We start from the raw sequence: 14,273 nt of genomic DNA, 5'->3' as shown, positions 1-14,273 counted from the left end.
CATGGAATAGATAGTGGCTTTGAACTGCTGACCTTGTGTGTAGCAGTACAATGCAAATCTGTCACTCAGGAATGTGACAGGAAGTGTACAAGTAGGTTAAAGAATCACTCCTAGAAAAGGTCTAAAAGGAAGAAGATGGCACTCAAAGAAAAGCAAGGAAAATATCACTGCCTAGAGATTGTAAGAAGAAAAATCATGGATGGTCAAAGGATAAGTCAGAAGGCTGATCAGAAAGACAAAAGAGAAGGCAAGGTGAGAGAAATCAAGCGTGGTTTCTCAAAGAATGAAGGAAATGGAAAACTCTATCAAGTTTTGCAAGATGATAAGTCAGAAACATTGGGAGTAGGAGGAATGGCCATGGACTTGGCTAGATTCAGATATTAAAATGGAGAACATACAGGTAGGAGCTTTGACACTGACAAGGACATTCAAATTACGAAGGAAGGCCAGAATTTATTTAGATCATGGCTAATGGCATGTTGCCAGAAGTGGGTTAAAACCCCAAACCAAGCCATTTATGTCCAATTTATTTTGACTCATAGTTGAAACCCCGTTGAGACCCTATAGGATGGATCAGAACTGCCCATAGGATTTCCAAGGCTGAATATTTGCAGCTGCATACTGCCACACTGTTCTCCTGAGAAGTTACTAGGGAGCTCTACCCACTGACCTTGCAGATTACAGTCAGCTAAGTAATCGGTGTAATCCCAGGACTCTGAGAGGTGGGTTAGTAAATTTGTATTATGCAAACTAAAAACGCCAGTGAACCCGAGTCAGCGGGCTGCATTAGAAGTTCTGGGGCCACCTGTGCATAAAAATGAGTCAACTAGATAATACAGAAGATGTCTTCCAGTTTTAAAAAATCAATTATTTTTAAAATGACATAATTGCCTGTGCAATCATTGGTTAAAATGGGATACTCTTACAGTTTCCGCTAAAGATAAAGCATGAATATGAAAAGGTTTCATAAAGTTCGTGGGAAATAGAATTAAATGATGTTTTAATGCACTTTTGGAACCCCCTCAGTGTGTATAAATATAAATATGTATGCGTGTATGTGTGTGTATGTATGTATGTGTGTATCTATGTATGTATGTGTGTATATATATGTATGTATGTATGTGTGTGTATGTATAGAAAATGAAAACCAAATTCACTGCCATTAGATTGATTCTGATTCAGAGCAACCGGATACAGGGTTTCTTTTGCCTATAGAGAAGTTGGTGGGTTTGAACCATCCGCTTTGCAATTACCAGCCCTACACCTACTGCCATAGAATCAATTCAGATTCATAGTGGCCCCTAGGAGACTGGATAACATTTTCCAATGGGGTTTTCAAGATTGTAAATCTACACAGAATCAGATAGTCACATCTTTCTCACATCGAATACCAGGGGGTATGCCCCCCCCCCCAACAGGTGGAGCTTGCTTTCGTCGTACTCATTTTCCCACCAGGTGAGCATCGAGCAACTCAGTTAGTGCACCCAGTCGCATCACCTGGGAAGGTTCTCTCTGGTCACAGTGAATTTTTTCATAAAATCAGTTTTGCTCGAACCTTGCTTTTTCTGATGGCCAATATAAGGAAACAGTGGGTGACTGTGAATTTTGTTTGCTGCTCAGGAAGAATGCTGCAAAACTGCTGTGATATTGAACACTGCTTACAAGGCCAGCACTATGGGAAAAACTCAAGTGTACGAGTGGTTTACTTTATGTCCAAAAAGGTGAAATGTTGATTGATGACAAACCTCATCCTGGACATCGTCAACTTCCTGAACTGATGAAAATGTTGACTTGTAGTGAATTTGGAGTTTGTACCATGAGGTCAGACTGTTGATTAGGTTTTCTATTTAGAAATTCTGAAAAGACCATGGAATAGTGTGCGACAAAAAAGGCCCAATTTTTGGCAAATATGGGGGACTGGTTTTGCAACCACGGCAATGCACCTGCTCATGCAGCCGTCTCAGTGCACGCGCTAGTTTTTGGCACATAACAGCATGCCTCTTTTTCCCACACACCTGATGCACCTGGCCTCACTGCATGCAACTTCTTTTCATGTCTGCGAATGCAGAGGGACATGAAGGGACAGCGATTTGACAGTGTAAAGGAGGGGAAGAAAAAACTAGGGAAGTGCTCTCAGCAATTCAAACAGATGAATTTGACATATGTTTTCAATAATGGAATCTTAGATTTGATAAATGTATTAAGTGTAATGGAGAGTACTTTGAAAGTGATAAGGTCGTTTTGGAAAAAAATTAAGTACATAACTTTGAAAAAAAATTCTGTTTTTGGGGGCTGTGCCCCTCATAGCTGATGGGTTTGAATTGCTGACCTGTGGGCTAGTGCAGACTAACACTTAACCACTGCACCACAAGGGCTCCTATACATATGGATGTATGGAATGTGTGGGTAATATATTACAATATTTTTTTGATTATGATTGCATTAGAAATAACTCTTCAATATTAAACACATTGAGCAAAATTCTTAATAGAACCCAACAATATACTGAAATCATTATGTTAAATATTTAGTAAATATTTAGTAAACTTTATGATGATTTCTTGTTCTGAACTTTAGCTATATTTTTTCTTCAATCACAATTATTTAATCATTTTTATGGCTGTTCAATCATTAGAAGGTCTTAATATGAGAAGAACACTCTTGATTCTTGGATAACCAGGTGTCTAAGTGAATAGAAACAGATGACGAAATAACCTATTTTATGATAAAGGGTGTTACTAATTTATGGTCATAATGCAGAGGGAAAAAGAATCATTAAAATGGTAAGAGTGACTGATTATCATGCTATCTGATTTTGATTATTTGATAGGCATAACATGGAAAAACTCAACAGTGAACAGGTGTACCTTAGGTAAATTTGATTAACTACACGCTCAAGAGTAGCTCTTCATAAAGTACACAACTTACTAAAGCTGTTCACAACAGTACACATCTGTGACACGGATCTGAAAAGGCCACTCATCAATTGGAGACTTTGCACCTTTGCCATGAGGACATGTATGCACTTGGGACTGTCAAACAGTCAATTACATACGTGAGACTGTGCAAAGTTAGGAAAACAAACTTACTGGCTTTTCTTTCCCAGGTTCCACCTGCTCGGAGGTTGCTGGGCGTGACGCTCGCACCTGTTCCTTCATTTTGGGGGGCGCTCCATCTTCTTCCTTGTGCAAACTCTGCGGCTTATCAGACGGTAAATCTCCCATCCTGGTGAGCGGCTGTTTCTCCTCTGGCGCCTCCTTCCCAGCCACCTCACCTTGCAGCCTTTCTCCAGCTATTTGTACCTGTGTTGTGCGTTCCTCCGGCAGAACTGATGTCCTTGCTTCCAGAGGCAATTTTTGGTCTTCAGGAACTGCCTTTTTGTCTTTGGGGGTGGGCTTTTTGTCCTCAGGAGGTGGCTTTTTGCCTTCGGGTCTTGCCTTTTCTTCAGACACTGACTTTTTTTCTTCAGACACTGGCTTTTTTTCTTCAGAAACTGGCTTTTCTTCAGGGACTGAACATTGATATTGCTCGAGCTTACTCTCTCCCTGGCTTTGACCAGTGGTTGATTTTGGGGGGATTTTTTCAGTTGAAGGTGTTTCTTTTACTTTTACGGGTATGGCCTTCTCAGTATCTCTTTTGACTTCCTGTTCAGCCTTTTTCTCTTCCCCTTGGTCAGGCACCTCTTTTGTCTGAGATGGATGCTCTGCAGGAACGGGGACAGAAGACGCCTTCTTTGGTGACTGGGAAGGTGGCATTTTGTCCGTGTCTCCAAGCTGTCCTGATACTGCTCTCTGGGTCTGGCAATTTAAACACAGCCATTCCTGGATCTGCAAATAAAACAGCCATGCGCAGGTTAAATATAATACAATGTAACTGCTTCAGAACATTTAGCATGCTCAAAGTTTAGTGTTTTTCCTCATTGTATATGGAAAAGATGAATTACTGTTTTCCAAATCCAGTAGATAGGAATTTATAAAGGTTTGTGAGAAATAATTCTCACTAAGAGAGAGGAAGAGAACATTTGGATAACGATAGGCTCAATATAACAAACTTTGTGGGGATTGAAATAAACCATTAATTTATAATATTTTAAATTTTGGGTGCCTTTAAAATTAGTATTCCTATCATAAATTCATTCCTTTTGAAATCTCATAATGGTCTCAAGTTTAAAAAACAAATAAATCTAAAGTTGTTTTAGAATTCAGGCTCTCCTATACTCTTGACTTGTGTCAAAGGAAATCTGGTTAGGTAGCTAGAGGCAGAACTCAGGGCTGTCCCTCCATGACAAAGCCCCCTTCCCCCACCCCCCATTACAGGAAGTTGGAAGCTGCTTAAAGCTAGAGGGTAGGCAAACATTCAGCCTTGAGACAGGAAGCCAGTAAACCTGGGTGGGACCCCATCTAGGCTAGGTTGCCTTAATTTAGCCAATGGGGTCAGACATGCCTCCCAATGGGGGCCCTGGAAAACCAAAAACTTTGAGACTCCCAGAGGCTCCTACACAGTTCTGTGCCAGGTCTCATTTTTTTTCCAGCTGCCCCATCGGTTTCTCTGGCCTCAGGTCGCCACCTGTGGGTGTGAAGTGTCCTGAGAGCACCTACGTGAATCCCGAAATGTCTATCCGTTATGAAAACCCACTTGGATCACAAGCCCGTCTCCCGTGTCAACTCTTTCACTCAAAGCCAAGGATCAGGAGACCTAACAATCTGTCTGCGAGCAGAGTTTTACAAATTCTGTATCTGTTTTAAAATTAAGAAAATAACTTCCTTCTTAATAACAATCACTTTTCCACATGTAGTTGGACAAGGAGTATTTACAGGATCCAGCTGTTTCTGGTCTCTTTTCCTAGAGTTTTCCATTTGCTCATTAAAACATTTCCTCGCATTTCTACGCCTCATGTGTGAGCTGAGACATCTGAATCAAATCAAATGAGGTGCTCCTTAAACATGCACACTCTTAGGGACACATCGAAATTATTTCACTGAAATCCCAGAATTAGTGAAAGAAAAAGCAGACTTTCTAATAAACATATAATATTCTGTAAGCTAAAGATTAAAATCTACTCTCTGATAAGAATATGGCAAATGACCCCATACAGAATCCCTTTCTTATTGATGTACATCGGTATTTTTCTTACACAGTAGTTACTATAATAGGTGAAGTCTCCTAATTACCATTATTTTGTGAGTACTCCTTCTTCCAGACACAGGGCTGAAGGGTCATAAAAATAATACTGCATTTGTACTATCATCCAAAAAGGTAGGTTTCATCATACTTTCATCCCAAATCCACTGCGACGGAGTTGATTCCAATACTGGCTATGAGATGGCGTGGCAGAGGCATCCAACCACCTCTACCTTCTCCGGAAGAAGAATCAAGACCAAAAGCTGTAGGCGGGCACGTATGAGGTAAGGGTGAAACACAGCCCCACCACCAACCTATTCTGTTTTTACCAATTCGGAGAGCAACTGTCTGTCTCATGGCACGCTGTACTCGTTTCCTGAGTTCAGTCATTCACTGCAATCGCCATACCGAGCTCCCAGGCCGTCCTTACAGCTTTGGGGCTTATTCGAAATATAACAGGTTACAATCAAGATCTAAACAACTCAGAGTACAGTTCCTTGAGCCGGACAGTTTTTTTTTTCTTAGCTGTGCTCACAGGCAGGCAGCCCGCTCCCTGGATCTTGGACCCTGAGGCCTCATGTGTCTCTACCCAGTTACAAAGCTGGTTGGCCTGACCAAGTGTCCGGAGGCAACCACTATGCCAGCAAAGCTCTTCATTGAAGGTGCTCGGCCTTTGTCCTCCTTGGGTCACGAAGCCCGCTGTGCTAACTCCTGCGGTCTACTGGTCCGGTAGTCTCTGCTGCATTGTTTCTCGGGGGCTTCTTGCCATCTCTCGCTGTGTCTGCTTGAACAGTGCTCTCTCCTAGCCCTCGATGGTTCCTGGTGCAGGAAGCCTGGCCTGGAAGAATCTGTGCTGCTCACTGCCTGGTGGTGGTTGGGGTCCCCACTGTCCACCTCTGGGATGTCTCATTTTAAGGCTAGCAAGATAGCAAAGCTGACCAATCTCCTCATCATGATTCCGAACACCTCATTTGCATGGCCCTACTACAAAAATGATAGTATGATCCTTATTTATATCAGCAGCAACTGTGAAATCCTTTGGTGGGTCCTAAGTACCTTATTTGTTTAGCCCCCACTGAATCTTCTGTTGGATGATATGAGGCCTTCTCTAGAAAGGTTGTATAAAAATGACCCATGATACCACACTGAGCCACACTTTCTAGTTGCTTAGTTTAAATTAGTTAGAGCCAAAAACTACTTATGTCTAGAATACTATCACATAACATCAGTCTCCACAACCCTTAGAGAGAAGAATTAGGTAGTGCTTGGCTAGCAATACCAACTTCCAAAAGGGATCACTTTAGAAGGTCCTGAATAGAGCGGGGGGAAATGTGGTTCAGAACTCAAAATCTTAAAGAAATGAGTTTACTAGCCAGATATAGATTGGTGGAACCCCAAGATTATAGTCTGAGTCACCTTTCAGTTCTGGACCTGAACTTACCACGGTGATAGAATAATCAGCCATTTAAGATCAAGGGGGCAGCATTTACCCGAGGGCAAATGTTTAACACTTCACCTAATTCACAATAAAAGTTTGGGTTTTTTTTTAATGTTGCTTCATAGCTATTTTGCAATCTATAAAGCATAAGAGTTCTCACTTGCTGATTTTTAAAAGGAAAGTGAGGTAGTTAAAGTTTATTGTGCCAACCTGGCCAATAAATATATGTGGGGTCAATTGAAGGGCAGAGAGATAGATGGCTCAGTGAGCCTTGCCTTTCAAGTTCTCAGGTCTCTTGCTTTGTGATGGTTGGACCAGGGTGCAGCTGCCTTAGCCAGTTCCCTGCTTCAGCTGGCAAGGCTCACTTCCTGCAAGACATCCCTGAGTAGAAGCCACATGGACCTACACCGATCCAGCCTTGGGTGCTGGAGCAGCCATGTGGAGACCCCTGCCAGCGCTGAGATGTTTACACATTCACTGATTCGGCTTTCCTCCTGAAGTTGGCATCATTGCATGTGTTTTGTGAGATGGAGGAGGACTTTGTGGATTAGTGTCAGACATATGGGTTAATGTTGGACTTGTGGGCTTGGGCAGTAGTGGGTTGGGATGTTATCTTGATGTGCACTTAAACTTTATATAAAACTCTCTCTTATACATGAGTTGCTGTGGATTTGTTTCTCTAAAATACCCAGACTATCACAGAAAGATAAAAGTCGATTATTTAACTCTGGTGGAATGTTGGTTATAAAATATTAGTATGCAGTGGGGTCCTGGTTTATAACTGCTGGCGCCAGCACCGTGACAGGCTGTATAAGACCAAAGTCTGGGGAAGGCTCACACACTAATTTCAGATTCCTGGACACTGAGGTAATTCTGTCAGAGAAGGCATCACCTGTCCCAGACTGACCAGTAGGGAGCAGTGACCGCCACCCCCAATTGACCAGTCAAGAGAATACGCGTGGAACTACTCGCCAACCACCACTGGACAACGCTGATGCCAGAAGTTTTCTCCAATAAGTTTAAAGAACAGCAACACTGGACTGACCCTGGTCCCTGGCCCCATAAAAGCACAGAGAACAAAGAACTCAGGGCTGATTCCATTTTGGCCGCTGGGTCCCTGCTGCGCTGGGCAGTGGAGGGAGGGAAGCCCTAGCTCGAGCTAGAAAAATAAACTCCTTTTGCTGTGTTTGTATCTCAACTGGTCGTAATTCTTCCGTGCACCCAAGGTGAGCTCGTGTTCCCTTCCCAAATCTAACATTTGGGGGCTTGTCCGGGATCTGGGATTGAGAGCACGGGCCCTGCCACGGGTGCACGGACCGACCTTGAGGTAGGAGTTTTTCTGAAATTCTGTCCGGACAGGTTTATGGGTGGCACCATTAATTGGGACCAGAATACAACCGAGGCGGATGCACGAGAGAGGTCACTGGTCGGGTTCAGAGTGGGAGACGTCCTCCTGTGCTCCTGGTAAGTTCCGGTTAGAGTCCGGACCTGGGTTCCGACAGACTGGGTCTGTTTGGATAGGGAGGCGCTAGGTGCCTCAGAGGGTCTGCAGACACTGTGTGGTCACACTTTTGGTAACCTTAAAAAAATAATCCCAAAGATTCTGTATCATTGTACTCAGATATTTAATTAAGAAGTATTCTCTTTCCAAGGACAAGCTCCAAATGTGTGATCAGCATTCTTCGTTTTTCACTACCCACAACATTAATTACTTATAATCCATCAAAAAGTAGCAATCTACAAATACATTAAACCAGGACTGCTAAAGTTACATAAAAAGTCAATGTATAATATATCATTGTTATTAATTAACTATGAACTAGAAGAAAGGAATTTTGCAAAGCATACTATTGACTCTTTCAATAAAATTATACTTTATGACACTGCACAATCTGCTTCCAAGGTTAAATATTGTTATTAGTATTTACGGATAGTAGGTTAATATACCTATTGTTTGCCTACTGCTGTTTCACAATGAAAGGTATTACTATTCTAATGCTGACTTTACAACATAGAAAAATACAAAGTATAGTTGCTTAAAAGAGTTTTTAAAATAACAACAAACACTGCGCCTCAGACAGAGTGCCCTTGCCCAGGGAACAGGGCCGTGGGTGCCCAGTGCAGTCTCCACAGACTTGGTTCTGTGTCAGAACTCTTCCAGGGCATGAAAGGAGAAGGGGCGGGGCGGGGGGGGGGGGCGATTACTGCATGGCTGGCTGATGGGCAGACGTTCCATGTTCTTTAGTGGGCTCTGCTTTGCCCACCAGAGGACGGACACCAAGACTCCAATGGGACCTCTGGACACTTCTGGAACAGTCAGCTCCTCCTAGCTTTGACATCCAGGGACAAGACTTTGGCTACCTTGTCATCCCTGCCCCATCTTCTCTGTGATACATTCATCGCACTATTTCCTAAGCACTTGCATGTGTGGATGTAATCAAGGTCAACTTTGCTTGCCCTCTGGATCTGTGCTGAGCTCTTTGGTTTGGTCAGGAGAGCAGCCTTCCTGGGCCTCAGTCCTGGCTCCTGTGCAGGTGTGCACACCTCACCCTGGTAACAAGAGCATCTTGCAAGGCCTGAAGTGCAGTCACAGGCGCCTCTCCGTGCTGCCTGGCCTCTAAGAATTGAGAGAGGAAATTGTCTGTCCTTCTTTCTTTCTTTAACGCAAGGGGGCATTTTAATTTTCCTGGACACTGGACGCAATCACAGTTTTACCTGTGTCAAAATAGAAAAAGCTCATTGCGATGTAAAAATAAAAAAACAACAAGCATATACTAGTTATAATTCTGAATGCCTCAGACTATTTCCGCTTGTTTTTCTGTAATTAAAAATATATTTTATGTATACTAGTGTAGGTTTCTATCACTCGTCTGTGAGTTTATTGGACTGTGGTGATGTGTATGTTACTGTTCTGCGAAAAGCTATATCACTAGTATTTCAAACACCAGCAGCATTGCCAATGGTAGCTTTCTACCAAATATCTAGACTCTAGCAGATTAAGAAGAACAATCTGAGATCTACTTTTAAAACAGAACAAAAAATAACAATAAAAGGTCAGTTAAAACCGTATGACCAACAGACGAACATTGTCTGATGTGCCAGGGAATGAGCCCCTCAGGTTGGAAGGCGCTGAAAATATGATTGGAAACAAACTGCCTCCTCCAAGCAGAGTGGACCACAATGTCATGGATGGAGGACAAATTGGGGATTCTCTTTTTACTCCTGATTCTCTTTTTACTCCTGATTCAAATGACTGAATTTCGCAAGACCAATGGCTTACCCATTGAAAAAACCCTTTTCAACAACAAATCACAACTAGACATCAGGACCTCAGCAGAATGAAATACAGAAGAAGCTAAGAGATGACATCTTTGGAAAGAGGTGATGGAGAAACCCAATCTCATCAGGCAGAACAGGTCATGGGGTAGTCTGAAAGACACTATCAGTAATTCTATGCAAATTCAAGTTGACGCTAAAGGAAATTGAAAACAACCCCATGAGAGCCTTGTTTAAGTGTAACCATGAGTATATTCTACCTGGAGCTAGAGACTCTATCGAGTATAGATTTGGCACACTGAATACAATAATGATCGAGGACCAGAAGAGATGTGGGATGGCATCAAGGACGTTATTCGTGACAATAAAAAGGTCATTATAAAAAGATAATACAGAAAAAAGATCAAAATGTCAAAAGAGACTCTGAAACTTGTTTTTGAACATAGACTACCTAACTCCAAAGAAATAAGTAAAAGAGCTAAAATAGAAAATTTCAAAAGGTCATATGAGAAGACAAAGTGAAATATTATAATAAAATGGGCAGAGAGCTGAATGACGTTAACAAGAAGAGAAATTTTGCTTGACATTTCTCAAGCTGAAAAAAAACTCAATAAAATATTTACACATCATGTAAAATGTTGAAGGGGTCTATTGAGGTGAACAAATGACAAAGAAAGCATGGTAGTGAGTATGTACTGTACCAAAACAGCAGTGGTCAACTTAGAACCACTTCGGGAGGTACTATATGATCTATCCAGAATGTCTGGCAAATGTGTTAGGTCTGGTTGACTAGAGAAACAAATCCAAACACACTCATATATGTGTAGGCGAAGGCTTTCTATCAAGAAGTGATTGTATATCAAGAAAACATTCCAGCCCAGTCCAGATCAAGGCCCTAAGTTTGATACCAGTACAGAGGTCCTATACTAGTCTATAAAACCTTCTTCAGACTCATGAAGCCATATGCAATGATGCAGAATGCAGGCCAGAAGCTGCAGAGTCTTGTGGATCGAAAGGTGGTGGAAGGATCACAGGGCTTGCACAGGTCTCCACAAGTCCTCATCAGGAAGGTGATGGAAGATAGGGTGGGGGACGCGTCCCAGGACCCTCCTTATGAGGAGGTCCACAAGGAGACACCATCAGGTTGTGACCAGCTTGACAAGCTAAGTTACACCTCTACACTTCGAGTTGACATGAAATTATGTAATTGCCACAGTAGTGAAGAAAGGAATCCAAGCCACATTTAATGGGCCTGTGAAAAACAAGGCTGCTTGTAGTGACAAAACACCGCTGGAAACATTCCAAAGACGCCATGCAACATTGGAAGTATCCACTCGTCAATGGCAACAGATTTAAGGAAAGCTACCTGGCCAACCAAATGAAGATATCCATGTTTGTACCCATTCTAAAGAAAAATGTCCCGATAAAATATGTACGCGATCAAACGATATCATAAATATCACAAACATGCAAAACATTGCTCAATACGAATGAGCTTAGCAGTCTATTCTCAGGAAATGGCTAGGATTTTGAGCCAGATTCAGAAAAGAACATAGAAATCAGACGGATCTCAATTGGCTATAGAGAACACAGAAATATCTTTCCCTTCCTTTTATTCATGGCTCAAAAGTACTTGACTGTGAATCATAACCAGTTATGGATACCATTAGGAAGACTAGAAATTTCAGAACCCTTAATTGTGTTCATGCAGAGCTTGAATATGGAGCAAGAGGAAATGGTTTGATGAAAACAGAGAGATATGGTGTGGTTTAAACTGAGGAAAGGTATGTGTCAGGGTTGTGTCCTCTCGCCATTCTTATTCAACCCCCGTGCTGAGCTACAGGAAAATGAATGTGGCATCAAGGTTGGGGGAAGACTTATTAACACTTTAAGCTGTGCAAATAACAAAACTTTGCTTGCTGAAAGTGAAGAAGACTTATCAATCGAGATCAAAGCCTTCATTATGGATTATACCACAACATAAAGAAATAAAATATCCTCACGACTCAAGCAATAAGCAGCACTATGATAAATAAAATAAAGTTTGGAGCTGCAAATGGATTTGATTTTCTCTGGAGCCACAATGAAAACCATAGACATCGCAAGACCCATTCAACACTCACACAGTGTAAAATCAAAACCATAGACATCGTGAGACCCATTCAACAACTCACACAGCGTAAAATCAAAGATGTCACTTTGTGGACTAAGATACACCTGACTCGAGTCATGACATTTTCAATAAGTTCATTCTCATGTGAAAGCTGCACAATTACTATGAAATAAGGAAGAATAATTGACTCCTTTGAATTAGTTTATTGGCAAAGAATATCAAATATATCGTGAACTGCCAGAAGAACCTAGAAATTTGTCTAGCAAGAATTCTTAGAAGAAAGGACAGTGAGATTTTGTCTCATGTACTTTGGATATGTTATCAGGGGGGACCCGAACCTAGAAAAAGACAGTGTACTGGAAAGGCAGGTCAGTGAAAAGGAGAAAGCCTCCAAAGAGCTAGATGGAGACGGAGTCTGCAACAAGGGCCCAAACGTCATGATGCTGTGGAATGAAGTGGGATTTGAGCAATGTTTTGTTCTGTTGTATATCGGGATGCTGAGAGCCAGAATCAACCTGATGGCAACTAACAATGATGTGCATCTCCTAATAGTGAAAACAAAATTAAAAACGCACCATATGAGGTACAGTCAATTGCTTACTAGTACACTTCTAGCCATCATCTGTCCCCTCTATCATTCCTTTCGTAAATTCTAGCCTCTGTCTATGGTTTGAATTCCATTCTGGAGGGAGCTCTCTGTTACAGGCTTAAGGTGGCACATATATTTAGACTACTTTAGTAAAGGGTGACTTAAGTTGGGTTCTCTGTTTTCTCTAGAGTATGGGCCTCTGAAAGATAAAAACGGCACCTCCATCAAAGCCTTCCTTTCCTTGTGACCCCCATTTCTGACCGAGCAGCTGTACAAGCAAGACCTATTCACCCAGGGATGTGAGGAAATAAATTAAAGGTAGAAATGTGGGGGAAAGTGGAGTGTTATAATATTTTGGAAAAGTAGAACATTTAAGATATCATCAAGCTTCAAATTCTTGGGACTAGGCTTGTATTAATTCTAAAAGAAATGAATACCCATGTTTATGTTTAATCTATGCTTTTATTATTAAATAATTAAACACAGAGAGTTTTCATACAATGTCCCTATCGTGTCCCTGACCCTGGTGGTACAGTGGGTTAAGCATTAGGCTGCTAACCAAAAAGTTGCTAACTCACATCATCCAACCCCTCTGAGGGAGAAAGATGAGGTAGCCTGCGTCCTTGAAGACTGATAGCTTTGGTAAACCCGTGGAGCTTTTCTACTTCGACCTATAGAATCCTTATGAGTCACAATTAACTCAACAACAGTGAGTTTGGGTTATGCACCCAAAACATGTCTATTCAATGCTTAACATTGGTATTTAGGATGTCACGCTTCTTTACAAGTAGTTAGAATATGAATAAAGAATACATAAAAAATAATCCATGCTGACCTCAACAGGCCCAAATATATTCGTGTGCCAGCTAGCACCCAACAAGAAGAATGCATTAATAAAATAGATTATTTCAACGTCACATCATGAGGCCTGTCTAAAACAGAACAACTCCCTGAGAATCCATTAGTCTTCAGAAGAGAGGAACCGAAGGCAACAGAAACAAGGAAGGAGAGGATGCTGTGCAACTCAGCACTTTTCCATCAATGAGCAATTTGCTTTACATAACATTTCAGCTGTAACTATGGCAACAATACCATTAAGGAAAATCACAGGACTTCTGGGCTGCTATTTATTTTTCTAAGTATCTTTATAAAGCATGATGATATGACATGCAGCCGGTTGAAAGTAAGCCTTTAGACTAAGATAACAGGGCGGTGATGGCCACAAAATATGTGAACATTCACATTTCTATCTGATAAATACTGCAATCAGATTGTAACATGGCTTTTCATTAAAAGACAGAGTAGACTTATTTGGGAGTTGTTATGTTGTTGTGGTTAGCTGCCTTAGAGATGGTTACCATGTATAACAGCTCTTTTTACAATCGAACAAACATAGCCCCGTCCTGTGCCATCCTCACTGTGAAAAGCTACAACCCCGATACAGGTTTTCTCTGATGGTACAGCAGGTTGACCAACTGTGTATTGGCCTATGGACAGGTTCCACATACACATAATGAAATATTTTGAAATTCTTATTTTTTATAGTCAGCTATAACTTGTTATGCTTCACCTAGCCAAACACTTTGTATAGTCAATGAAAACAAACAAAACAGGGAAGATGCTACCTGGTTTTCTCCCAGCACAGATCCATCTGACGTCAGATATTTTATCCATCTTCTGAATCCTGCCTAAGTTGCTGGCAGTTCCCTATTAATGTACTGCTGTAACCATTTATC

At 41.6% G+C, this 14,273-nt stretch overlaps 1 protein-coding gene across 1 annotated transcript in view; it reads right to left on the bottom strand.

Moving 5' to 3' along the window:
• The window catches only part of PCLO (piccolo presynaptic cytomatrix protein), a 367,625-nt gene that overhangs the window by 196,722 nt on the left and 156,630 nt on the right, over nucleotides 1–14,273 (bottom strand). The window contains exon 5 of the mRNA XM_075557645.1: nucleotides 3,090–3,827. Within this exon, the coding sequence (XP_075413760.1) occupies nucleotides 3,090–3,827 (738 nt within the window). The remainder of the gene's footprint in view (nucleotides 1–3,089; nucleotides 3,828–14,273) is intronic.

Source organism: Tenrec ecaudatus, chromosome 9 (assembly GCF_050624435.1).
Source record: "Tenrec ecaudatus isolate mTenEca1 chromosome 9, mTenEca1.hap1, whole genome shotgun sequence".
NCBI classification, from domain to species: Eukaryota; Metazoa; Chordata; class Mammalia; order Afrosoricida; family Tenrecidae; genus Tenrec; species Tenrec ecaudatus.
This window is presented reverse-complemented; position numbering and strand designations above follow the sequence as displayed.